The sequence below is a fragment of the Hypanus sabinus genome, chromosome 9, assembly GCF_030144855.1.
Source record: "Hypanus sabinus isolate sHypSab1 chromosome 9, sHypSab1.hap1, whole genome shotgun sequence".
Classification (NCBI taxonomy): domain Eukaryota; kingdom Metazoa; phylum Chordata; class Chondrichthyes; order Myliobatiformes; family Dasyatidae; genus Hypanus; species Hypanus sabinus.
Window position 1 is genome coordinate 26,966,284 of NC_082714.1, and position 26,792 is coordinate 26,993,075.

At 38.7% G+C, this 26,792-nt stretch overlaps 1 protein-coding gene across 3 annotated transcripts in view; it reads left to right on the forward strand.

Moving 5' to 3' along the window:
- The first annotated feature begins 2,747 nt into the window (after positions 1 to 2,747).
- abcc1 (ATP-binding cassette, sub-family C (CFTR/MRP), member 1) overlaps positions 2,748 to 26,792 on the forward strand; it is a 117,025-nt gene continuing 92,980 nt past the window's right edge. Inside the window, exons 1-2 of one of the 3 annotated variants that reach the window (XM_059979371.1) lie at positions 2,748 to 2,962; positions 19,623 to 19,799. In XM_059979371.1, coding sequence (XP_059835354.1) covers positions 2,921 to 2,962; positions 19,623 to 19,799 — 219 coding nt within the window. In that variant the 5' untranslated portion in view covers positions 2,748 to 2,920. Of the gene's footprint in view, positions 2,963 to 3,466; positions 3,558 to 19,622; positions 19,800 to 26,792 lie in introns of those variants that run through there. The other 2 variants (XM_059979372.1, XM_059979373.1) reach the window with 2 other exon arrangements.

Below are 26,792 nucleotides of genomic sequence, written 5' to 3' on the forward strand. Positions count from 1 at the left end.
TTCACCCATCATTGGGAACATTCTCCCCGCATCCACCCGATCAAGCCCCTTCACAATCTTATATGTTTCAATAAGATTGCCTCTCATTCTTCGGAACTCCAATGAGTAGAGTCCCAATCTACTCAACCTCTCATCATACATCAACCCATCCATCCCCGGAATTAACCTAGTGAACCTTCTCTGCACTGCCTCGAGAGCCAGTACGTCCTTTCTTAAATATGGACACCAGAAATGCACGCAGTACTCCAGGTGTGGTCTCACCAATACCCGGTACCACTGCAGTAAGACCTCCCTGTTCTTATTCTCCATGCCCCTAGCAATAAAAGCCAGCATTCCATTGGCCTTCTTGACCACCTGCTGCACTTGCATACTAACTGTTTGTGTTTCCTGCACCAGGACCCCCAAATCCCTTTGCACAGAAGCACTTTCCAGTTTCTCCCCATTTAGATAATAACTTGCTCTATTATTTTTCCTGCCAAAGTGCAAGACCTCACACTTGTCAGTATTATATTTCATCTGCCAAATGTCTGCCCAATCACTCAGCCTATCTATGTCCCCCTGCAGGGTTTCAGTGTCCTCCGCACTCATTACACTCCCTCCCATCTTTGTGTCATCAGCAAACTTCGATACGTTGCACTTAGTCCCTTTCTCCAAATCATTAATATAGATTGTAAAGAGTTGGGGTCCCAACACTGACTCCTGCGGAACGCCACTAGTCACCAACTGCCAGTCTGAGAATAAACCATTCATCCCAACTCTCTGTTTTCTGTTAGAAAGCCAATCCTCCACCCATGCCAGAATATTATCCCCAATCCCATGATTTTTTACTTTAAGTAATAATCTTTGGTGTGGCACCTTGTCAAATGCCTTTTGGAAGTCGAAATACACCACATCCACTGGTTCCCCTTTATCTACCCTATATGTTATGTCCTCAAAGAACTCCAACAAATTTGTCAAAAATGACTTCCCTTTTGTAAAGCCATGCTGACTTTGTCCTATTAAGCCATGTTTATCCAAATGCCCTGTTACTGTTTCCTTAATTATCGATTCCAACATTTTGCCAACCACAGATGTTAGGCTAACTGGCCTATAATTCCCAGCCTTCTGTCTATTGCCCTTTTTAAATAAAGGAGTTACATTAGCATTTTTCCAACCTGCCGGGACCATTGCCGAGTCCAGCGAGTTTTGAAAAATTATCACTAATGCATCCACAATCCCGACCGCCACTTCCCTTAAGACCCTAGGATGCAAGCAATCCGGTCCAGGGGATTTATCCACCTTCAGTCCCATTAATTTATCAAGTACCATTTCCTTGGTGATTTGAATCATAGTTAGCTTCTCTCCCCCTAGAGCCCCCTGTTTATCCAGTGTTGGGATATTTTGAGTGTCCTCTACTGTAAAAACTGATACAAAATAGTTGTTCAGCATTTCCGCCATCTCCATGTCCCCTACCATTGATTTCCCGGTCTCATCTTCTAGGGGACCAACATTTACTTTAGCCACCCTTTTTCTTTAATGTAACTACAAAAACTCTTACTATCTGCTTTTATGTTTTTCGCCAATTTACTTTCATCATCTATCTTCCCCTTCTTAATCAATCTTTTTGTTATTTGCTGCTGATCTTTAAAAGCTTCTCGATCTTCAATCTTCCCACTAGATTTAGCTACCTTTATTGACTTATTGACTTTCTTTTTAGTCGTATACTTTGCTTTATTTCTTTACTTAGCCACGGATAAACATTTTTTCTTTTACACCCTTTTTTCTTCAGTGGAATATATTCTTCTTGATAGTTGTAAAATAACTCCTTAAATATACACCACTGATCAAGTACCGATCTACCCTTTAATCTATTTGCCCAATCCATCTTAAGCAATTCCGCTCTCATACCATCATAGTCTCCTTTATTTAAGCTCAGTACGCTTGTTTGAGATCCAACCCTCTCATCCTCTAATTGAATATGGAATTCGACCATATTATGGTCACTCATTCCAAGGGGATCCTTTACTAGGACATTTTTTATTAGTCCTGTCCATAATCTAGAGCTTTTTATTATTCAGTCTGCAACACAGAAGGCCCGCTATAACTTACCTAGCACAGGAAAGATACCCAGCACTGAAATCTCTGCAAAATCTTCCAAATCCATTGCTATCAGAACCTGTATCAATTCTGTATTACAATTAGCTATCTCCAATGACGAGATTGCTTGTTTCCCCAAATAGAAGCCTTGCAAAGTAGGTGGATTGTTCATATTCTAAGAAGTCAAGAGACCCCCAGGTCAGAAATGAAACTATTCATGAAAAAATATAACTCCCCATTGACCTGAATCCTAGGCCACAGCTTTTTTTAAATGGGCATTTGGTATGACACTGAGAACCTTGAGTCATTCATTTGGAGGTACATGGAAACTCAACAAAAATGAAGCAGGGAATGCATTACCTCCAAAATCACTCTCGCATCCCATCAAGCATTTACTGTCTTTCCTGCAGCAGGGTCTCTAGGTCCCACCTTGGTTTCATCAGTCACTACATCACCTACAGAACTGGAAAGGAAGCAAACCATCCTGGGTCCTGAGAGACTGCCTCAGAAGTAACTTAAATTATTGTTATTGACTTCCTTTCCCTGGAGAAAATATATTTCATGGCTTATTACAAAAGTGTCATACTTCCTGCGTAAAGGTCTCAGAAGGTTGTTAGAACGTACTTACGTGCATATACAAATATTTATCGTAGCCTTAGGGTGAAGTATTGTTAGGTCACCAGTCCACATTGTCGCTGCCAGGATGAGGATTCGATTTCTGCCTTCTGAGGGAGAAGGTTAACCCCTGCGCTGTGGCTGCTTGGCGACACTGCAGAGCTTATGAAGGGCGGTGCTCTACGCGCAGTTCTTTTATTTGGAAGACAGTGGCGGTGTGCGAAGAAGCATGGAGGCTTTCTGCAGCAAGGGTCGCGGGGATGTCTTTTGGGTGAGGCTGCTTTCTGTTTTTCCATCATGACTATTCCTTCATTCTGTAACGGTTGGTTAATGCGCTGGAGATGGTTGCCGAAGTGACCAGCGGCGTCCTTTGCTTGCACGCCGTTCAGGCTTTGTCGTTGGCTCGGCCTCGGCTCACTGTGGGACCAGCTACAGAGGCTGCGGGTACCCCGGGCCCTGGAACTGGAGCCAGACGGATACCACTTGTCGACTCACTTAAACTGGTGTTTGTCTGATTTAAGGGAACGAAATACGACCTGTTTCCTGAAAACTGCTGGTCATTAGCACGAACCCGGCTCGACGGCAACGCTGTGAAGTTCCATCCTTTTGCTTAAACGATAGTGGCCGTGGGTGAAGCCCTTGTTGGCGAGGGAAATTCCAAAATGTTTGCTGGTAGAGAATGGAAACAGGGATTTGAAAATAGAGTACTCGGCATCTTTGTTAAAACAGTACTCAGCAAAACCTTTCTTTATTCGTTTTAAATTGAGGTAACAAAAGACCTAAATCAGTCGCCCAGCTGTAAATCTTCAAGCCTGGATACTTTAGTCTGAAGCAGTGTGGAAGGTGTCAAAATACAGAATCAGAAGGTCAGAAACTAGACGGTTGTGAAAATGAAAGTGTTGTTGAAATGAAAATATAATTTAAATGTAACACAAAATGGAGTGTGATTTGAAGAGGGTTGTGAATAGAGAGGGATTCAAGGAAGTGATTAAGAGCTTAAAGATGCAAAGACTGTAGATGTTGGAATCTGGAGCAACAACCTGCTGCAAAGAACTTATCAGGTCAAGTAGTATTTTGCAATAATACCAAACAAGGAAGTAAGGGGATTTGGGTCAAATTGGACCCTAAAAAGTTGAGAGAAGGTATGAAATGCTTCCTGCCAAAACTTTTCAATTGTGGGGCAAAAAATATATGAATTAAAGAGGCATCAGCAGAGTTGCATTTATTACAAAGTGGAGAAACAGTAGGGTAAAAACTGGAGAGCTTCTGTTTAGAAATGTAAGCTCTATGAACCACTTTAAATTGTAGAAGAGAATGACGAGCACAGAAAGATGATTTATTAACCCGTATAAGAATTTTATTCCATCTGTCATCAGAAATCTGACCATTTAGGTCATCCTCCCAAGCTTTTTTTATTTTATCTAAAAAGTCTTGTCTAGAATCAATCAACAAGTTATAGACACCGATAATAGAACCATTAACAAAAGGTTTTAAATTTAAAAGATCGTCCAGTAAATTTTTATTAGGACCTATAGGAAAAGTAGCTAATTGGAAATGTAGAAAATCTCCAATTTGAAGGTATCTGTAAAAATGTGATTTTGGGAGTGCAAATTTATTTGACAATTGGTCAAATGAAGCAAGAGATCCTGAGATAAACAGGTCCCAAAAACATTTAATACCTAATTCATCCCAATCTTTAATGACTTTATCAGTCATAGAAGGGATATAAAAAAAAATTAAGGAGAATGGGAGATGATAATGAAAAATTTGCTAAACCAAAAAATTTTCTAAATTGAGACCAGATCCTTAAAGTTTTCTTAACAATTATGTTAAGCAACTTTAAATACTCCTAACCTACAGGTTTTAGTTTTTACCTCTCTTTTAGCAAGAAGAGCAATCTTGCTTAAATGGAAGGAGTCTACCCCTCCTACACGTCTTCAATGACTACGTGATATTATGTCGTATTTAAATTTAGAAAAGATCCGCTGCTCAGTCTTAAATTCGAAATGATCTTTTTATGATATTTGGTGACCTTTCCTAAATTACTTTTCCAATTTATTAAGTTTAACAGTGCACAGACTTTTATGTATATTTTTATCTTCTTTTCTTAAGTGAATATGTTTTTTTTCTAATCCATTGTCATCCATCAGCTTTTTTCTTTGGTAGTTGGTAGGGGGTTGACTTTTTATATATATAAAATTTCTTTTATGCTGTATGACCTATCTTTAAATTTTTTAAATTTTTTTATACATTTTCTACATAACTACAGATGAAAAAACAACCCCAGATCAAAATGAAGGACATTGATACAGTGCAAAAATAACAATCTGATACAGAGAAAGATAATTGAAAAAGCACCCAAATTGAAGACAAGTAAAATTAGTGTCCTCCCCAAGCCCCACAACACAAAACAAAAAAAGGAAACTCCAGACCACCCACAACACAATATAGAGAATATAAGTCAGGACAATCAAACCCCCAAACTGTGAATACACTTAGCAACAGAAGATATCAATGCCCACTACCAAAAGAAAAAGGAGCTGAAAGTAAGGGACCGGAAAAAAAAAACCTTAGTTAAGAGGAAGGTTATGAAAGTACTCAATAAAAGGTCCCCAGACCTTATGGAACTTTAAGTCCGAATTAAGAATTGAATAATGATTTTTTTTCAAGGTCCAAGCAGGCCATAATATCATTAAGCCATTGAGCATGCGTGGGCGGGGCAACATCTCTCCATCTAAGGAGGATTAAACGTCTAGCCAGGAGAGAGGCAAATGATAATATTTGAAACTTAGACGAACTCAAACGTAAATCTGTCTCACCCCAGAAACCGAATAGAGCAATTAAAGGGTTTAGTTCTAGGTGATGATTCAGAATATACGATAACGTTATAAAGACGCCTTTCCAAAATTCCTCCAAGCTAGGACAAAACCAGTACATATGAATGAGAGAGGCCTCGCCCCTTTTGCATTTATCACAAAGTGGAATGATGTTAGGGTAAAATCGAGATAATTTAGATTTAGGCATATGGGCTCTATGAACAATCTTAAACTGTAAGAGGCAATGGCGAGCACAAAGAGAGGTTGTACTAACCGATTTGAGAATCGAGTCCCAAGTCTCATCAGATAAGGAGGTATTTAAATCCTGCTCCCATGCCATTTTAATTTTATCCACAGGGGCTGCTAATTTATCTTGAATACTTGATATTAAACCTTTACCTAGTGGATTAATGGAAAGAAAAAAGTCCATAACATTTTTCTCAGGCATTTCAGGGAAGTTAGGAATTAAAGGAACAATAAAGTGGCTAATCGGGAGATATCTAAAAAAATGAGCATCGGGCAGATTGAACTTGGCAGAGAGCTGTTGGAAAGAAGCGAAGCGATTATCAATAAAAAGATCTTCAAAATGCCTAATGCCCTTACTATACCAAACATGGAATGCTGAGTCATACATAGTGGGTAGAAAAAGGTGATTATGTACGACAGGGCTGGAAACAGAAAAACCGTGGAAACCATAAAATTTCCTAAACTGAGCCCAAATACGCAAAGTGTGTCTAACAAGAGGACTAACTATTAATCTGGACAAACTACTAGGGAGTGCAGAGATAGATAATTAGTGGAACTCAACTCCATTGCCACCCAATTAGGGCACTCGGGTTGGCCATGGAAAAAAGACCAAAAGTATCACAACATATATTGGCTGCCCAGTAATATAAACGAAAGTTAGGTAAAGCCATGCCACCCTCTTTTTTAGATTTTTGGAGATAAACTTTATTAATTCTAGAGCGCTTATTCTTCCACAGATATGACAAAATAATAGAGTCTAAGGAATCAAAAAAAGATTTAGGAATAAAAATTGGGATTGATTGAAATAAGTATAAAAGTTTAGGGAGAACATACATTTTAACAGCATTAATACGACCTACCAAAGACATAGATAGAGGTGACCATTGTACCAGACTCTGTTTTATAGTATATGCAAGATTGGCAAAATTTTCATGAAAGAGATCTTTAAACTTCCTTGTGACTGTAATCCCAAGATAGGTAAATTGATTATGGACTACTTTAAAAGGGAGATCACAAAATGTTAATTCTTGTGCTTCTTTATTAATTGGGAAAAGTTCGCTCTTATGTAAATTAAGTTTGTAGCCAGAGAACTGGCTAAACTGATCAAGAAGTGAAAACATTGGAGGTAAGGATGTAGACGGATTTGAAAGAAAAAGTAATAAGTCATCAGCATAAAGAGAAACTTTATGCTCAACACCCCCTCTCCAAATCCCGGTCAATTCAGGACAATTTCGAAATGCTGTCGCCAAAGATTCTATAGCCAAATCAAAGAGAAAGGGACTTAAAGGGCATCCTTGACGGGTGCCACGTTTGAGGTTAAATAACTGGGATTTCTGAAAATTAGTTAAAACGGAGGCAGTAGGACACAAATACAGCAATTTGATCCAAGAGATAAAACTTTGACCGAAGTCAAATTTTTCTAAAACTGCAAAAAAGTAGTTCCACTCTATACGATCAAATGCTTTCTCCGCATCGAGGGAAATAACACATTCAGGAATCCCAGTTGGAGGTGAATATAAAATATTGAATAGATGCTGAATGTTAAAAAAAGGGACCATCTTTAAATTTTTGATTACAGAGAGTGGTATTCCTTTATGTGTTATGCTATAACATTTTAATCAATTTTATTACAATATATGAATATACACAAGTTATGTTGAGATGTATCTATGTGTTGCACTCTAAATCTTTTTGTCTTCAGAATAAAAATACCGTAAAAAGAAAGAAAGTAGTATCTATGGGAAAGAGGAATTCATAGGTTTGGTCAAAATCCTGCATCAGGATTCAGACCTTTGTAAGAGGTTACTTGCTCTGTAGTTGTAATGATAGAAGTAGAAGGGCTTAATTCAAATTGAATAAGGACCTCACCATGTGTAGGCAGAGTTCTTCAGCTTTTCACCATACTGTATATAATAATATGATGAGACCTCAGTTTATTAGTGGCATCCTTTAATGTAAATTATGGAAATGACAGGAAATTTCAGAGGTTCAGGGGACTGGACACTTCCATGGAAAATGGATGTGAATATCATTTGATTTTGGAATGTGGGAAATCACAGCGAATTTTTCTTTTAACGGAGGAGAAGAACAGGAAATGTGAATAATAAGGAAAGTGGCAATTGATGATGGCACTGTTTTAATAAAACATCTAGGAAGGGGGAGGGACTGATAGGATGTTAACCTCGTAAACAGATATGCAGTTTAAATTGGAAACATGGTCATACAGGTGTTGTGGACCTGTTCCTCTGCTGTGCTTTATGTTTTAGGTTAAGTCAGACATCAGCTGATTTTTAGATCCCTAAAAATGCACATATACAAAAATATGAGACAACAAAACATAGGAGCAGAATTATGCCATTTGGCCCATCGAATCTGCTCTGTCATTTCACCATGGCTGGTTTATTCCCCTCAACCCCATTCTCCTGCTGTCTCCCCATAGCCTTTGATGCCCTTGCTAATCAAGATCGTATCAATCTCTGCATTAAATATACCCAATAACTTGGGCTCCACTGCCATCTGTGGCAATGCATTCCAATATATGCTGTGCTTCAGTCATTTTAGCTACAAGATTTAATGAAAGAATGTAAGAAGGATGGTGAGTACATATTTATGGTTGTATTTATTTTCTTGGATTGCTCTGATAGATTTAATTACTAACATGTCATTACTATTTATTCCCATCTTGAACTGGATATGTCTTTGGTTATTTTGTTTGCCTTCATTTTCAGTTTTCTGGGCAGATGTTAGAAAATTGTACATCATATACAAATGGCAGAAGGACTAATTCTTTAACACCAAGTAGTGGATACGACATTAGATTTTGTTTTAGTGAGAAACTGATTTTTGCTTGCCAAGTGAATTGAAGAATATGTATTTGAGGGTTGTGTATTGTGTTAGAATGTATTCTTTGATCTAAAAGAAGCAGTCAAAAGACAGAATAATTTGCCTGCTTCTGTGTATGTGGCTTGGGGCAAGCTCTCAGTTTGAGATGGAGGATCTGAGTTCAAGAATTCCCTCCAAATTCACCTCTGTTCCTTTTAAATCAATATCTTTGATGAAGCATTTGGTCATCTGCTCTCATAGCTAATGTGACTCCATATATGTTGCTGTTTGATATTGTCACTAGGTATGGTTTACTACATTGAGGTATGCAACTTCAAATTATCTTTGGCTGCCTCTGCTAAATCCTGAACTTTTATCTTAACTCAGAAAATAATGGGGTTTCTCCAACAATTTCTCTTATTTTAGCCTTGATTCTCTCTGCCTTTTAGTTTCTTTCTCATCTACCCTTCTGACCTCGCTTGAGGGGAGATACAAGAGAAGCTGAGGTCTGAGGTTAGGAATTGGCTATTAGAAAATTGTCTAACACTCATTTCTGCAACTCAGTTTCAATGAACTGCTGGTTATGTAACTCACACAAAATGCTGGAGGAGCTCAGCAGGTCACGCAGCATCTATGAAAAGGAACAGAGTCAACGTGACAGGCTGAAACTCTTAGTCAAAATTGTGTATCTTGTAGTTTCTATTCTAGCTAGTATTGGAATCAGTTTCCTCTTCCTGGATGCTGTTGCCCATTTCCTTTCTTTCAAATCTGTCATAACCAGGTTCCTCAAAAACTCAAGTACTTCTCTGTCCTTGAAAACTACTACCTAACCCTAACAAAACCTCCATTATACTTTCCCAATTCTTTGAATGCATGGCTTTAAACTCCTCACTTGCCTTGGCTCCAGATGTATTTCTGCTCTTGCAACAGCATTCAGAAATTACATCCTCCAGCTGTCACAGTGGTGAACTATATTCCTTCTTGGCCTCTGTACAACTTTTTATAGCTTGGGCTGTCCTTTGTCTTCACAACTTCTCTGTTTATATATCTGATCAGAGTTATCGGCTAGTTCAACACAGAATTTCATGCAAAGCTGTTCTTAAGTTATCTGCTTGGTGTACCTGATATTCCAGAAGGTGCCATGGTAGCGTAGCAGTTATTGTGGTACTACTACAGCTCGGAGCATTCTGGGGTTCAATTCCGGTGCTGTTCTGTAAGTACATCCACCCCATGGGTTTTCTTCGGGTCTTCCGGTTTCCTCCCACAGTCATAAGACGTACCAGGTAGGTTAATTGGTTGTAAATTGTCCTGTGATTGGGTTAGTGTTAATTGGGTTTGCTGGCGGTTGTTGGAACAGTGTGGTTCACAAGGCCTACTCTGTGCAGTACTGCAACAGAATAGTCATCTGATTTTCACCTGTTGTTACAACATTTAAAACTGTGTGGGTATTGTGATAACAACCTGCACCTTGTCCCTGTGCTAAAATTTTAATGGCCTTTATTTTCTCTACCTATTTATTATAGTAATGAGAAGCCAATGATCATTTGATTGGATTGAATCTTATTAGCAAAGATCGTGAAAAGCCAAAATTTAGTGAGAAATTTCAAGAGGCTGGATCGGCTGGTTCTTTCCATTTGGTGCAGGATTTGACACCTGGTTGTTCTTTAGTGTGATTATGGATTAAGAAGCAGAACTCCAATTTGTGTTAGTAATATTAATTGTGAGTGTTTTGTGCTTAACTGAAAATTTAATTTCAATTTTCAAAAATGAGAAAATCTGCAGATGCTAGGAAGCCAAGCAACACAAACAAAATGCTGGAGGAACTCAACAGGCCAGACAGCATCTCTGGAAAAGAGTAAACAGTCTTTTTGGGCCAAGACTCTTCAATTGACCCTTCAACTTGATGAAGGGTCTTGGCCTGAAAGGTAGACTGTTCACTCTTTTCCATAGATGCCGCCTGGGCTGCTGATCTCCTCCAATATTTTGTGTGTTACCTTAATTTCAATTTTAATGGTATTTGAATCTAGGTGACTACTTTTAATGCAGTTCAAGTTAATTGCAGCATTTACCTCCTGTCTTGCTTTGTCAGTTCATGGAGGCAGCCAGGGTTATTTGAGGACAAACTCTCTTCCCTGTGTTGTCCAAATCCTGGTTGCCATTCAGGCAATATTATTTGCACAGTAGGATGTAGGGGGCCAATGAAATTTAAACTGCAATACATGTATAGGGAGCAATGGCTGCTGCTTTTAGATTTCCGAGGCCCAAACCATTGTCTTCGGTCTTGCTGCTCAGTTGCCATTTTGCTGTTATCTTGGACTGAAAGAGAATAGTTGCCATATTTGAACGTGCTATACTTTGTGTCGTAATCTTAATTCATAACTTTCTGTGCACTCATCATCTTTCTCTGCTTGCTGGCTGCCATTTGTTCCAATCCACCAGTGCATCAAGTTTACCATACTCTTGGCTTTGACTATTCCTATGTAGTAATCTCCAAGAATTTCAACACACTAAGAGCATTTGTATTAGTTAAAAAAAAACTCATGTTTTTTGTTATTCACCGCTTGTTATTTCTAGGCATGAAATGTTCCCTTCCTCATCGCCTCTCTTGTCCTTGTGGTTATTCTTTTGACTTGAATGATGCTTTGGTTATGATACTTTAATGTATAGTTTTAATGTCTGGACTTTTTTTTTCCAAACTCTTGAGTTTTAATTCATATCTAAATGTTATATCTGTGTGATTCTGAAAAATAAGAAAATTAAGTATTTGGAGATTTGTAATAAAATCAAGGGTTTATTTACACAACATCACAATTTTTGATCATGACATTGTTTGCACTGTTCATTGCTTTACACTGTTGTGTATAGAGCTAACACATAGCACATTTGTGTAGTTTTCAGAAATATTATTACCTAATTGATAGTGTAGTCAACCACAGTATTTTGTCCCTTTAATTGTAGTAGCACTTTAAATATTCATTTTTGTCATTTGGGCTTAGACAGACTTATATTGAGGATTTAAAATTAAATACAAATCAAATGACTGGACTCATTAAACCATAAAGTTTCAACTCTAATGGATTGTTGATGAATTGTCAAATATTATGAGTGACTTTTTGTTGAAAGAAGTAAGATTCTTGGTGTAGAAAAAATAGTTCTGATAAAATGTTTGCTTGTGAAGATAACTGGTATTGCCCAGATAAGCCATGTTGAAATTTCTGCGAATTATAATAGGCAAAGCTGTGACCTTGGTTGGTCTGATATGCTCCTTGGATTTGATCTTTTAACCTCTGTATAGTTATTTGATTATTGTACAAGTAAACGAACACTCACTACATTGGTCACATGTTTACAGTTCATTATTCAGATTTGTACATTGAATCAATATTAGGCCACTCAGGCCTTTGCTGCCATTTAATATGATCACAGCTGATCTTAATATAACCTCCTCTGTGTTTTTGTTAATCTTTTGTCCTTGTGCCTATTAAGTGTCGACATTATTTACTGTTGACAATTTTTTCCCCACTGCTTTGCTTTGTATTTCAAAAAATCGTGATCCTCCCAAAAAAAACGACTTCTGGCTTAAGCAGTGCTTAAATTGGTGAAAGAATCTAGGGGGATTGTTGGGAATTTGGAGAGAATGGAATGGGATTAGCGTAAATGGGTCAGTATGGACTCAATGGACCCATTTCCCTATACACGAGAAAATCTGAAGATGCTGGAAATCTAAAGCAAAACATTCAACAGGGGAGGAATTCAGCAGGCCAGGCAGTGTCCATAGAAAAGAGTAAACAGTCGACATTCTGGGGGTTTCAGCTTGAAATGTCGGCTGTTTACTCTTTTCCATCAATGTTGCCTGGCCTGGTGTGTTCCTCCAGCAATATGAGTGGGCCTTTTTCCATGGTGTATTACTCCACATCCATGTGTTCTCCCTTTGTTCTCAATATTATTTTAAAAAAACACTGAATAATTGACAAAAGTGAGATTTGCCTTTCACAAAGCCATGTTGACTTTATTGGTTGACTTGCTATATTTCTCGCAAAGTGATCTCTACTACATGTTTAGTTACAACTTCTAATCTTTCCTCTGTTAAACTAAAGGTCCAATGGTTTCCTGGATTATGTCTCACCTTTTGAATAAAGGAGTTAAACTTACTCTTTTCCAATCTAGTGGAAACTTAAGAGAATCGAGGGAACTTGGGGTAAATTAAAACCAATGAACTAATTGTTTCAGTCATTGTTCCTTTTGAAATCCTAGGATGGTTCATCAGGATGAACCTCCAGTCCTGTTGAAGCGCCTTGGACTGAAATGTCAACTGTTTACTCTTTTCCTAGATGCTGCCTGGCCCGCTGAGTTCCTCTAGCATTTTGTGTGTGTTGTATGGGTTTCCAGCGTCTGCAGATTTTCTCGTTACGGTTTCACTTGTCTAAACTGCTACTATTGATAGCAACTTCTACATTAAAGTATTCTTGCAACAAGCTTATTCATTGTTCTGGTCATAGCTTTGCTACAATTGGAACTATTGTTGAGAAGATTAAAATTCTTCTGAAATACCACACTTTGACTTCAGCTGAAAGTAGGGCTTGAGCATTGACATTGTTGAGGATAGCAGAGTACAAAGACAGTCTGTTGTCATTTATTGCGATGTGTGACCAGATCGATGGTTTGGACATAGTTTCAAGACTGGAATTCATCTTTTTATAGGAAACACATACAGCAAATCTGTAGTAAATAAATTTATAACAAATATATTAGTTTATGTTAGTTTAAAAAATAAATTTTAGAAGTTTTAAATGTGAAGAGCATTGCTTTAGTTTTGCAGTAAGAGTTTGGTACTGTAGATTGAGTACCCCTTATCTGAAATGATTCAGGCTGAAAATGTTTCAGATTTCAAATTTTTTTTCAGATTTTGGAATATTTGCATCTATATAATGAAATACCTCAGGAATGGTACTCGTGTCTAAACACAAAACCCATTTACATTATATACACAGCTTATATATAATATACAAGGTAGTATATAGGTAGTTTTAAAAATAATTTTTTAATACTTTTGTGCATGAAACAGTAGTATATACATTGAACCATCAGAATTATGTGGCTGTTTGGTATTGCCATCATTTTTGATCTGAATTTATCTGCTACTGATAAATGGTCTTTGTCTTACACTTGTTCATCACGCATATGCTCTGATGCAGTTGTTTAGTGGGTTAGATTTTAATGAGCGACAAACTTGCCAAACTCCAATGAATTTCTCTGCTGCGTCATTATCAGCAGATGTTTTATCACCACAAATCTTCACAAATTTAATGCTATGTCTTTTCTTAAATTACTGCAACCAGCCTGCTGAATATTCACAATTACCTTCAATTTTCAGTTTGCTGTGATGGATTGTTGCTTGTTTCGTTATTTTAATATACAATCAGGATCTTCATTATTCACTTTATGTCGTATTCCTCTATTTTTCATTAACTTCTGTTCATTGCATACGTGAGGTCGCTTCTCAGAACTGTCTGAGGTGCACAGAGACCTGCGCATTGCCTGGAAATCTTCGCAGTGCCTTGTGGAATTTTCCATTTGTGATGTCATATCAGTACTCAAAACTTTTGGATTTTGGAATTTCATGCTGCAGTAATCAATATTCTAATCGCAAGCACTGGTTGCAGACAGGCTATGGGATAAGATGGTGTCCCACTTGTAGTAATGAAGGTGTTGTGTTCTTTACACGTACCATGGGTTACTCATAAAGAAACATATTCTGGAAGAACATAACTAGAACTTTTACGTAACAGCAACCACAATTTAACATACAAGCTTCTGGATCATTCTGTCATTTCTGCACATGCTCTGAACTCTGTCTAATCATGTTCTGACACGTGATATCACCACAGAAGGCATGCTCCAGAATGCCTGCTTCTCTAGACAAGCTGTTCTAGTAGAGTTATAACAAGGGCATATATTTGACAATGTGAAAATTGTCCTGTTATAACTTTTGCACAAGAATCAGAACATATCAAATTTGGCTAATTACTGCTTAACAAGTCTATTATCTTTGATCAACTAGGGACTGGAGGATGTTTATTTCTTTTATTTATGTAGAGATACAGCATGGTAATAAGCCCTTGCAGACCAGGGAGCCTGTGCCTGTTCTGCAATGAACTTACCAATGTACGTCTTTGGAATGTGGGAGGAAACCAGAGCACCCAGATGAAACCCATGCAGTTGCTAGCAGTATTTGCCATTAACCTATTTATTAATACCCTTTGTGGGTTTGGACAGTATTCCTTAGTTCAAGGCCTTATCACAACCTTGTTTCATATGTGGACCAAAGAGCTGAATTTCAGAAACAAGTTGAAAGTGATTGCTTTTAAGATCCAGGCAATGGTTGACTGAGTGTGGCATCAAAGTTTCATATGAAAATTGAAGTAAATGGCCATCAATGGAAAAATACTCAAATGGTTCAAGTTGTATCTCTTAAAAGAATATTGTGGCAGCGCAATCATCCTAGACCCGGGACATCAATGCATTATACCCTTTGGAATGTCCCAGGCCTAGCTAGCTTTATCTGTTTTATCATAATTTTATTTGCAATACTTCAGAAAACAAAGAAGGGCCAAAAGTTTCTGTGAGGCAATGTTCTATAGTTTTATCAAGGCACACTTCAAGCATGAGCAGTTAAGTAGTGCCTTTGAAGTGCTATCTCAATGAGAGTCTAGCCACCTGTCTTTGATGATGGCATCACCATCACCAAGACTCCAGCATCATTATCCAGGGGTTATCAATGATCAGAAATTCAAGTGGACTGACCACATAAATATAGTGGTTACAGGAGTAATTTACAGGCTAGGTGTCCTGTGACAAATGACTTGCTTCCTGACATACCAAATCCTTTCCTACATCAAGGAGATTGTTTATAGTGGTGAAGTATGCTGGATTTCCATCTTTCTTTAAGAGTAGGGATAACAAACCTTTTAAACGTCAACACTATCCAAGATGCAAAAGCCTGTTGACTGGCACGTGGTCAGTTATCCTAAACTTTCTTTCTATCTATTGCTGGCACACAGTGTTGTCATGTTTGGTGAATTCTGTACAATGGTACCGCATACAGAACGCATAAAAGTTACTTTCCCAAGTTAATCCTCTCCTGAGTCCTGATGCAGGGCGTTGACCCAAAAAATTGAGAATTCCTTTCCATCTTCAGATGCTGCTGAGTTCCTCCAGCAAATTGTTTTGTTTTTTTTACAGATACAGTTGGAATGGGCCCTGTCAGCCATCTGAGCCTGTACCACTCAGCAACCCTGATTTAACACCAACTTAATTATGGGACAACTATGATGACTAATTAACTTAGTGTGTCTTTGCACTGTGGGAGAGAACTGGAGAATCCATGGAAAACCCACACATTCCATGGGGAGGACATACAAACTCTTTACAGAGGACACCAGGTTTGAACTCTGTAGCACCCCTCAAATCTATGATCATCTCCAAGAAGAACAGGCTTAGCAGGTGCATGGGACTGTTATCAATAGATACTATCACTGCCTCTAAATGCCTGTGCTCCCTACTCAAGAACGTTGTGGTTGTATCTACACCAGAAAAGCTACATTGAGACAAGTAAGTCTCATCATCACCTTCACCAGAACAATAGATAACAAGCAACAAAATCCTGGTCTTACCAATAATATCCTGATCTGGAAAATAATTTTCTATATAAAAAAAATTATTTCCAGCATCTGTAGTTTTTCAGTATCTCAGCTGGCAGCCCACCTGCCTTTTTGGAGTTTGACTGTGTTACAATTTTTAGCTCACCTTGTGATGTCTGGTGCATCAGTAAATTAGCTTTTTATTCTCTTCCACAGTACAAAGGTATCTAATAGTGGCAATGGTATGCTTTGCAACTGTTTTTTTTTTGAAAACTTTTTTTATTGTGTTTTTAAATGATTACAAAGTATGGAAAAAAATGTATATAACCCTTCCCCCCTCCCCTTAACCCCTCCCCTCTAACTTCCCTATAGAAAAAAAAGAGAAAGAAAGAAAGAAAAAAAAGAGTGCCTGGTTGTTGGAAGATCCCCACATGCTCCATGGAGTTCGTAATAACTTTAGTGTATATATTTATTTCTTTCCCCAAGTAACCAATTGTTTCATCTTCAGAGCACCTATATATTTAGTCCTGTCTTTTGTAAATAAGGGGACCAAATTTTCAGAAATGTTTCATATTTATCTCTTAAATTATAAGTAATTTTTTCTAATGGAATACAGCCATAAATTTCTTTCTTCCAACAATCTATACTTAAATATGTATCCGATTTCCAAGTAACTGCAATAGCCTTTTTGGCTACTGCCAGTGCAATTTTTATGAATTCTTTCTGATATTTATTTAGTTTGAGTTTCGGTTTTATCCCTTTCTGATGTTCTATGAGTTTCTTGTAAGAAAGCTATATCTATTTTCATTTTTTTAATATATGTTAAAATTCTTTTTCTTTTTACTGGTCCATTAAGCCCATTAACATTAAAACTTAAAAAATTCAATAAATTAGTCATTGTTTTTAATTATGTTACTCCAATCTATAATAATGCCTAATCTTTCAACTTTCGTGGTATCCTGGGAAATCTTTTTAGAAGTCTCCATGTTGCTATGTGTGTCCCCACCAATCATCCAGGCAAAAGAATAGAAGAAAAATGGAGTATAAAGAAAAATACAAATTACCCCCCTACTAATGTTGTGAAAGAAAAAAAACACAACATTACCCCCCTCTATTGTACGGGTCATGGCAATTGCCATGATTACACACGTGAATCCCGTAGTAACCGATGCAAAGCTCCCCAGCCCCCCAGCAACATAAAAAGTATATATATAAAAGAAAAGAAAAAAAAACTATTCTCAATTAATATTTCTAAAATTTTACTTTTCTCCCTTGTATCATCCTTAAATGTCCTTCAGTTCCATTCGCTATCTCTGTCTTCATCTTTAACCATTATGTTTAGAAGTCTCTACGTTTAATTAGCAAATAGATGGAAGCTTTTGTGCGAACATCTCCGCATCTTGATCATCGGAAAAAAATCTTTTTCCCTCCTCCAAAAAAATTATCAGTGTTGTTGGGTGACGCATTAAAAATTTATAAGCTTTTTCCCATAAGACTTTTTTAGCTGAATTAAATTCTTTCTTTCTCTTCAAAAGGTTATAATTTGTATCAGGATAAAAAAGAACTGGTGTCTCTGCTATCATCAATGGACCCTTTCTTCTTTTGGCACCTTGGGCAGCCGCCCTCAGAATCTTTTCTTTATCCTGGTATCTTAAACATCTTATCAAAATTGATCGCGGATTTTGATCATCTTGAGATCTTGGCCTTAAGGCTCTGTGTACCCTTTCAATCTCACTTGAAGTTTCTTCTCCCATTTCCAATTTTTCAGGGATCCATTTTTGAAGAAAATTTATTGTGTCTTCTCCTTCGGTGTCTTCTTTAAGTCCAACAATTTTAATATTATTGTGTCTACTAAAATTTTCAAGCTTATCAATTTTTTCCACGAGTTGTTTTCTTTCTGATGTCCAGGCATCATTATCATCTTCCATTTTCTTCATTCTTCCACCCATATCTTCCATTTTAATTTCCAAATCTGTAATTTTCTTTTCCATTTTTTTCCTGTTTCTTTGTCAAACATAGTCATATTTATCATTTTTTCTGTAATTACTTTTTGGTTACTTTTAATTACTTTTAATGCATTTAATTTTTTCTAATTTATGCATTATTTGCCTCAAAGTCTTTTTTATATTTTCAGAGGAACTTTCATCTCCATCTTCGTCTGATTTTTCCAGAGAATCTGACTCTCTCTCTCAGATTCACTTTCACTTTCGGTTTCAGTCGCAGCTGAGATTTGTAGTTCTGGTTGCTCTCATTTGCGCATGCTCGTTCCTTTACGTTTGTGCAATTCTCGTTGATCTTTTCCTTTAGAAATGGCTGATGCTGCCACAGTTTCCTGTTCTGTTTCACCGGTGATGTATTGTACCTGAGTCCGCAGTTCTTCGGTAGAAGTAGGCCTTGATTCTGTTCCAACTTGAGCTGTCTTCGCGGTAGTAGTTTTCTTCATCCTTTGTTTGAGGCATAGCTTAAAACAATCCGGAGTAGTTTATAAGTAACCTTAAGAAAGTATTGACTAACTTTTCTTCACTTAAACATTAATTTATTGATTTTTTTACGGGAAGGCTGGGTTCCAGCGTTTCGATCCTACGTCATCACGTGACGTCCCCCCGCTTTGCAACTGTTAAGCAAAAAGTTCTTACAAAAGACAAGAATTAGAAGGTTGCAGTCGTCTAAAAGAGTAGCAAGGTAAGGGAGGTTGCAACGTGAACCAAAGACATGGAGGGTATCAGTTTGTGATGCTTATTTCAGGATGAAGATTGGAAAGAGTAACATCAGGCAGGTTACACAATATGATCTTTATCAATGTTGAGGGCAGTCCTTTAGACAACTTTATAGTGCAGTGTTCCAACACCTTAATTATTGATTTTTTTTTTTGTTAGTTTCTCACAACTATTATTTCTCACTTCCACCAGCACCATTTCTCTAGATTATGTTTCTATTCGTGTATTTCCAATGAGAGGTTCAAATAATTAATTATTTTGCTTGCTACTCGGTGCAGTCTTTCTAAATTGAGATTTGTGTTCTCGGATATTTTTTACTATTGGGAACTAACTGAATATAGATTTCAATATATAGAATTAGGCTACTTAGTCTTGTTTGATTCTCTTGAGAGGAAAATACAGTATTTTATCAATATTTTGTTCTTCCAACCTGTGCTTTTGTGCAAATGGTTTAACGTATTTTTCCTGTACAAATTCTAATGAAGTTAGGGTTAGGGGTGATGTTAATAATACGACAGTGACTTGCAGTTGATGTACGTAGATCTGCTTTTTTTTTTCTCCAGCTGTCAATATTATTCAAAGGTGCAATTTCTTAGAAATATGTAACAAAGATACTTTTGAATTGTTTTTACTTTTTAGAATGTATTTTTCAGTTATAGAAGTTCATATCTTCCCTTTATGTATTGCAGGATTTAAACAGAACATGGCATACAGATAATCCAGACTTTACACACTGCTTCCAGATAACCATCCTAGTCTGGATCCCTTGTATCTACATGTGGATTTGTTTTCCATTCTACTTTCTTTATCTTCGTTATAATGATCAAGGTTATATTACAATGTCACTGCTCAATAAAATTAAAACGGTAAGAGTCATAACTATTCATAGTGCTCATGGTAGTTTGTCATAGAGTGGTTGCTTTGTACATGGCATGTTACATGCTTAACTAATTTCTTCTCATGAGATAAGGGTAAGAACAATGAAACAATGTCAACCTTTTAGTAGCATGAACTGCTAGAATTACAAGCTCTGAGACTGTTTAACTGATCTAGTTATAGACTCCGAGGCTTTCACTTAGCTGTTAAGGAATGCACGTCGACTGGTGTGGTATACTGCGTCTGGTGCTCCCAGTGCAGCCTTTTATATATTGGTGAGACCTGAAGCAGACTTGGGAGACTGTTTCGCTGAACACCTATGCTCTGTCTGCCAGAGAAAGCGGGATCTCTCAGTGGCCACACATTTTAATTCCACGTCCCATTCCCATTCTGATATATCTACCCATGGCCTCCTCTACTGTCAAGTTGAAGCCACACTCAGGTTGGAGGAACAACACCTTATATTCCGGCTGGGTAGCCTCCAACCTGATGGCATGAACATTGATTTCTCTAACTTCTGTTATTGCCCCTCCTTCCCTTCTTACTCCATCCCTTATTTATTCCCCTTTTTTATCTCTCTCTGCCCCTCTCACAATCACTCCTTGCCTGTTCTCCATCTCCCTCTGGTGCTCCCCCCCCACCTTTCTTTCTCCCTCTGCCTCCCGTCCCATGATCCTTTCCCTTCTCCAGCTGTGTATCCCTTTTGCCAATCACCTTTCCAGCTCTTAGCTTCATCCCTCCCCCTTCTGTCTTCTCCTATCATTTCGGATCTCTCCCTCCCCCTTCCACTTCCACATCTCTTATTATCTTTTCTTTCAGTTGGTCCTGACGAAGGGTCTCGGCCTGAAACGTCAATTGTACTTCTTCCTATAGATGCTGCCTGGCCTGCTGCGTTCCACCAGCATTTTGTGTGTTGCTTGAATTTCCAGTATCTGCAGATTTCCTCGTGAATGCATGTTAATTATCTTGTTTTGATCGTTTTTCCTTTTTATAAAGATTCACTTTCTGATTTGTTATACAATCTCCATATAACATCCAGTAAACAAGGGGCAATCCTGTCATTGTGATCTATGCATGAGTGCTTCTTAATTGGTTTATATTTCTGAAACTATTAGGATTACCAGAGTTGCACAACAATTGAACTGTGGTCTTTTATTTACTTAACTTAAATCTGTCTTCACTGTGGAAGACTTGAACAGTGTGCCAGAGGTCTGTGAATGTCAGGGAGCAGGAGTGAGTGCCATTGCTATTACAACGAAAAAGTGCTAGGCAAACTGAAAGGTCTTAAGGAGGATAAGTCACCTGGACCAGATGGCGAGAGGTTGCTGAAGAGATAACAGATGCATTGGTCATGATCTTTCAAGAATCATTCGACTCTGACAAGGTCCGGAGTACTGGAAGATTGCAAATGTCACTGCACTCTTTAAGAAAAGAGAAAAGTCAATTATACGCTAGTTAACCTCAATGGTTGGGAAAGTGTTGGAGTCCATTATTAAGGTTGAGATTTCAGGGTACTTGCAGACTAATGATAAAATAAGTCTGAATCGGCATGGTTTCTGTAAAAGGAAATCTTGTCTGACAAATCTGTTAGTTCTTCGAGGAAGTCATAAGCTGGGTGGACAATGGAGGGGCAGTGGATGTCATTTACTTGGAATTTCAGAAGGCATTTGATAAGGTGCCACACATGAGGCTGCTTAAGATAAAATCCTATGGCGTTACAGGAAAGATGCTGGCATGGATAGAGGAATGGCTGACAGTCAGGAGACGGTGAGTGGGGATAACAGGACTGGTGGTGACTGGTGGTGTTCCTCAGGGGTCGGAATTGAACCACTACTTTTCACGTTGTTTATCAATGATTTGGATAATGGAATTGATGGCTTTGGGGGGGGGGGTAGGTAGTGCAGAGGAAGCAATATGATTGCAGCAGGACTTGGACAAATTGGAAGAATGTGTTTATAAAAAAAAAATTTAAAAAAAAGAGTGGCAGATGGAATACAGTGTTGGGAAATGTACGATAAAGCATTTTGGTAAAAAGAGCAATAGTGCAGGCTATTCCTATATGTGAGGAAGGTTCAAACATCAGAGGTGCAGAGGGACTTGGGAGTACTCGTGCAAGACTCCTACAAGGTCAATATACAGGTCGAGTCTGTGCTGAAGAAGGCAAATGCAATGTTGGCATTTATTTCATCGAATATAAAAGTAAGGAGATAATGCTGAGGCGTTATAAGACCCTCATCAGGCCACACGGAGTATCGCCAACAGTTTTGGGCCCCATATCTCAAAGGATGTGTTGTCATTAGAGAGAGTCCAGAGGAGGTTCATGAGGATACTTCTGGGAATGAAGGGGTTAACATATGAGGAGTGCTGGCAGCTTTGGGCCTGTACTCACTGGAATTTAGAAGAATGTGGTGGGGGATCTCATTGAAACCTACAAATGTTGAAAAGACTATATAGGGTGGATGAGGAGAATGTTTCCTCTGGTGGGGGTATCCAGAATTAGAGGGCACAGCCTCAGAATTGAGGAGCGACCTTTTGGAACAGAAGTAAGGAGGAATTTTTTTTAGCCAGAGAGGAGTGAATTTGTGAAATGCATTGTGACAGACTGCAGTGGAGGCCAAGTCCGTAGGTATATTTAAGGCAGAAGTTGATAGTTTCCTGATTGGTCAGGGCCTCAAAGGATACGGCGAGAAGGCAGGTGCATGGGGTTTAGTGGGATTTGGGAGCAGCCATGATGGAAAGGTAGAGTAGATTCAAAGAATCGAGTAGCCTAATTCTACTCCTGTGTCTTATGGTCTTGTGGATTTTATGATTTTACCAGTTTTAGTGATATAGTTTTATTTTTGCATGATGCAACACGTGTATTTTAGAACATTACAGCACAGTGCATGTTCTTCACCTCATAATGTTGTGCCAGCATTTTAACCTACTCTGAGATAACTCTAACCCTTCCCTCCTTTGTAGCCTTCCATTTTTCTTTCATCCTTCTGCCTATATAAGTGTTGCTTAAATGTCCTTAACGTATTTGCCTCTACCAGCACCCACTGTAACGCATTCTGTACACCTACTACTCTCTGTTGTAAATTAAATACCTATGGACAACATTCCGCCTATACTTTTCTCCAAAACCCTATCAAATGGAACAATTCTGTCCAGGGAGTATAGACAAAATATTCCTATAACTGGCATCTTGGGAAATCAAGCACAACACTTTATTGGCTCCAAAAGTGCAAATAATTTGTGTGGTCCATGAAGATGTATGCTGTAAATGAAGTATAGTGCTGGCTTGTCTCGTAGTAACCAGATGGACTAGAGTAATATGACAAGTCAGAAAATGTTTTGCTTAATAAAAACGAGGAAAGTGCTTTGCCAGGCTGTTTAAAATGTAGCTTTAATAGGGTGGATATGAAAACCTGATACATACAGAACATATTTAAGAGATATAATTTTTCAAATTTCAATCATATTTTCCCTCAGCTGATGAATCAGCACTCCTCTATTTGGAATGACATCTGGAAGAACACACAATTGCATGGGCTTAGACTACATTTAGGTTGGGGGACTTTGGTAGCTCGATTTTTGCCTCCACTGATTGAGCTGGAGTACTAAAATTTTATTGCCATGATAATTGTACAGTAGGTGCTGAGTAAACTAATAGTGCAGATAGGCCGACTGGACCACCTCTTTAGTGATCCATCTGTGCCAGATATATTTGACCGTAATGGCAATAGAAGGTATGACCTTAGAAACATAGAAAATAGGTGCAGGGGTAGGCTATTTGGCTCTTTGAGCCTGCACCGCCATTCAGTACGATCATGGCTGATCATCCAACTCAGAACCCTGTACCTGCTTTCTCTCCATACCCCCTGATCCCTTTAGCCACAAGGGCCATATCTAACTTCCTCTTAAATATAGCCAATGAACCAGCCTCAACTGTTTACTGTGGCAGAGAATTCCACAGATTCACCACTCTCTGTGTGAAGAAGTTTTTCCTCATCTTGGTCCTAAAAGTCCCCTTTATCCTTAAACTGTGACCCCTCATTCTGGACTTCCCCAACATCGGGAACAATCTTCCTGCATCTAGCCTGTCCAATCCCTTTAGAATTTTATACGTTTCAACAAGATCCCCTCTCAATCTTCTAAGTTCCAGCGAGTATAAGCCTAGTCGATCCAGTCTTTCTTCATATGTAAGTCCTGCCATCCCAGGAATCAATCTGGTGAACCTTCTTTGTACTCGCTCTATGGCAAGAATGTCTTTCCTCAGATTAGGGGATCAAAACTGCAATATACTATGTGCGGTCTCACCAAGGCCTTGTACAACTGCGGAAGAACCTCCCTGCTCCTGTACTCGAATTCTATTGCTATGAATGCCAACATACCATTTGCATTTTTCACCACCTCCTGTACCTGCATGCCCACTTTCAATGACTGGTGTACAATGACCCCCAGGGTCGTTGCACCTCCCCTTTTCCTAATCTGCCACTATTCAGATAATAATCTGTTTTCCTGTTCTTGCAACCAAAGTAGATAACCTTACATTGATCCACATTAAATTGCATCTGCCATGAATTTGCCCTCTCACCTAACCTATCCAAGTCACCCTGCATCCTCTTGGCATCCTCCTCACAGCTAACACCGCCACCCAGCTTCATGTCATCCGCAAACTTGGAGATGCTGCATTTAATTCCCTCGTCTAAATCATTAATATATATTGTAAACAACTAGGGTCCCAGCACTGAGCCTTGCGGTACCCCACTAGTCATTGCCTGCCATTCTGAAAAGGTCCCGTTTACTCCCACTCTTTGCTTCCTGTCTGCCAACCAATTCTCTATCCACATCAATACCATACCCCCAATACCGTGTGCTTTTAAGTTTGCACACTAATCTCCTGTGTGGAACCTTGTCAAAAGTCTTTTGAAAATCCAAATATACCATATCCACTGGCTCTCCCCTATCCACTCTACCAGTTACAACTTCAAAAAATTCTATAAGATTCATCAGACATGATTTTCCTTTCACAAATCCATGCTGACTTTGTCCGATGATTTCACCTCTTTCCAAATGTGCTGTTATCACATCTTTGATAACCGACTGTAGCATTTTCCCCACCACCGATGTAAGGCTAACTGGTCTGTAATTCCCTGGTTTTTCTCTCCCTCCTTTTTTTAAAAAGTGGGGTTACATTAGCCACCCTCCAATCCTCAGGAACTAATCCAGAATCTAAGGAGTTTTGAAAAATTGCATCCACTATTTCTTGGACTACTTCCTTAAGCACTCTGGGATGCAGACCATCTGGCCCTGGGGATTTATCTGCCTTTAATCCCTTCAATTTACCTAACACCACTTCCCTATTAACATGTATTTCCCTCAGTTCCTCCATCTCACTAGACCCTCGGTCCCCTACTATTTCCGGAAGATTATTTATGTCCTGCTTAGTGAAGACAGAACCAAAGTAGTTATTCAATTGGTTTGCCATGTCCTTGTTCCCTATGATCAATTCACCTGTTTCTGTCTGTAAGGGACCTACATTTGCCTTAACCAATCTTTTTCCTTTCACATTATCTGTAAAAGCTCTTACAGTCAGTTTTTATGTTCCCTGCCAGCTTTCTCTCATAATCTTTTTTCCCTTTCCTAATTAAGCCCTTTGTCCTCCTCTGCTGGACTCTGAATTTCTCCCAGTCCTCAGGAATGCCGTTTTTTCTGGCTAATTTGTATGTTTCTTCTTTGGACTTGATACTATCCCTAACTTCCCTTGTCAGCCACGGGTGCACTACCTTCCCTAGTTTATTCTTTTGGCAAACTGGGATGAACAATTGTTGTAGTTCATCCATGCGATCTTTAAATGCTTGCCATTGCATATCCACCATCAACCCATGAAGTATCATTTGCCAGTCTATCTTAGCTAATTCACGTCTCATACCTTCAAAGTTACCCTTCTTTAAGTTCAGAACCTTTGTTTCTGAATTAATTATGTCACTCTCCATCTTAATGAAGAATTCCACCATATTAAGGTCACTCTTACTCAAGGGGCCTCGCACGACAAGATTGCTAACTAACCCTTCATCATTGCTCAATACCCAATCTAGAATGGCCTGCTCTCTAGTTGGTTCCTCAACACGTTGGTTCAGAAAACCATCCGGCATACATTCCAAGAAATCCTCTTCTTCAGCACCCTTACCAAGTTGGTTCACCCAATCTATATGTAGATTGAAGTCACTCATTATAACTACTGTTCCTTTATTGCGTGCATTTCTAATTTCCTGTTTAATACCATCCCCAACCTCACTACTACTGTTAGGTGGCCTGTACACAACTCCCACCAGTGTTTTCTGCCCCTAGTGTTATGCAGCTCTACCCATATTGATTCCACATCCTCCAGGCTAATGTCCTTCCTTTCTTTTGTGTTAATCTCCTCTCTAACCGGCAATGCTACCCCACCTCCTTTACTTTCCTGTCTATCCCTCCTGAATATTGAATATCCCTGGATGTTAAGCTCCCATCCTTGGTCACCCTGGGGCCATGTCTCTGTGATCCCAACTTTATCATATTCATTAATAACTATCTGCACATTCAATTCATCCATCTTGTTACGAATGCTCCTCGCATTGACACACAAAGCCTTCAGGCTTGTTTTTACAACACTCTTAGCCCTTATACAATTATGTTGAAAAGTGGCCCTTTTTGATTTTTGCCCTGGATTTGCCTGCCTGCCACTTTTACTTTTCACCTTACTACTTTTTGCTTCTACCCTCATTTTACATCCTTCTGTCTCTCTACCCTTGTTCCCATCCCCCTGCCACATTAGTTTAAATCCTCCTGAACAGCAGTAGCAAACACTCCCCCTAGGACATTGGTTCCAGTCCAGCCCAGGTGCAGACCGTCCTGTTTGTACTGATCCCACCTCCCCCAGAACTGGTTCAAATGCCCCAGAAATTTGAATCCCTCCCCCTTGCACCATTTTTTCAAGTCATATCCTCCTATTTCTA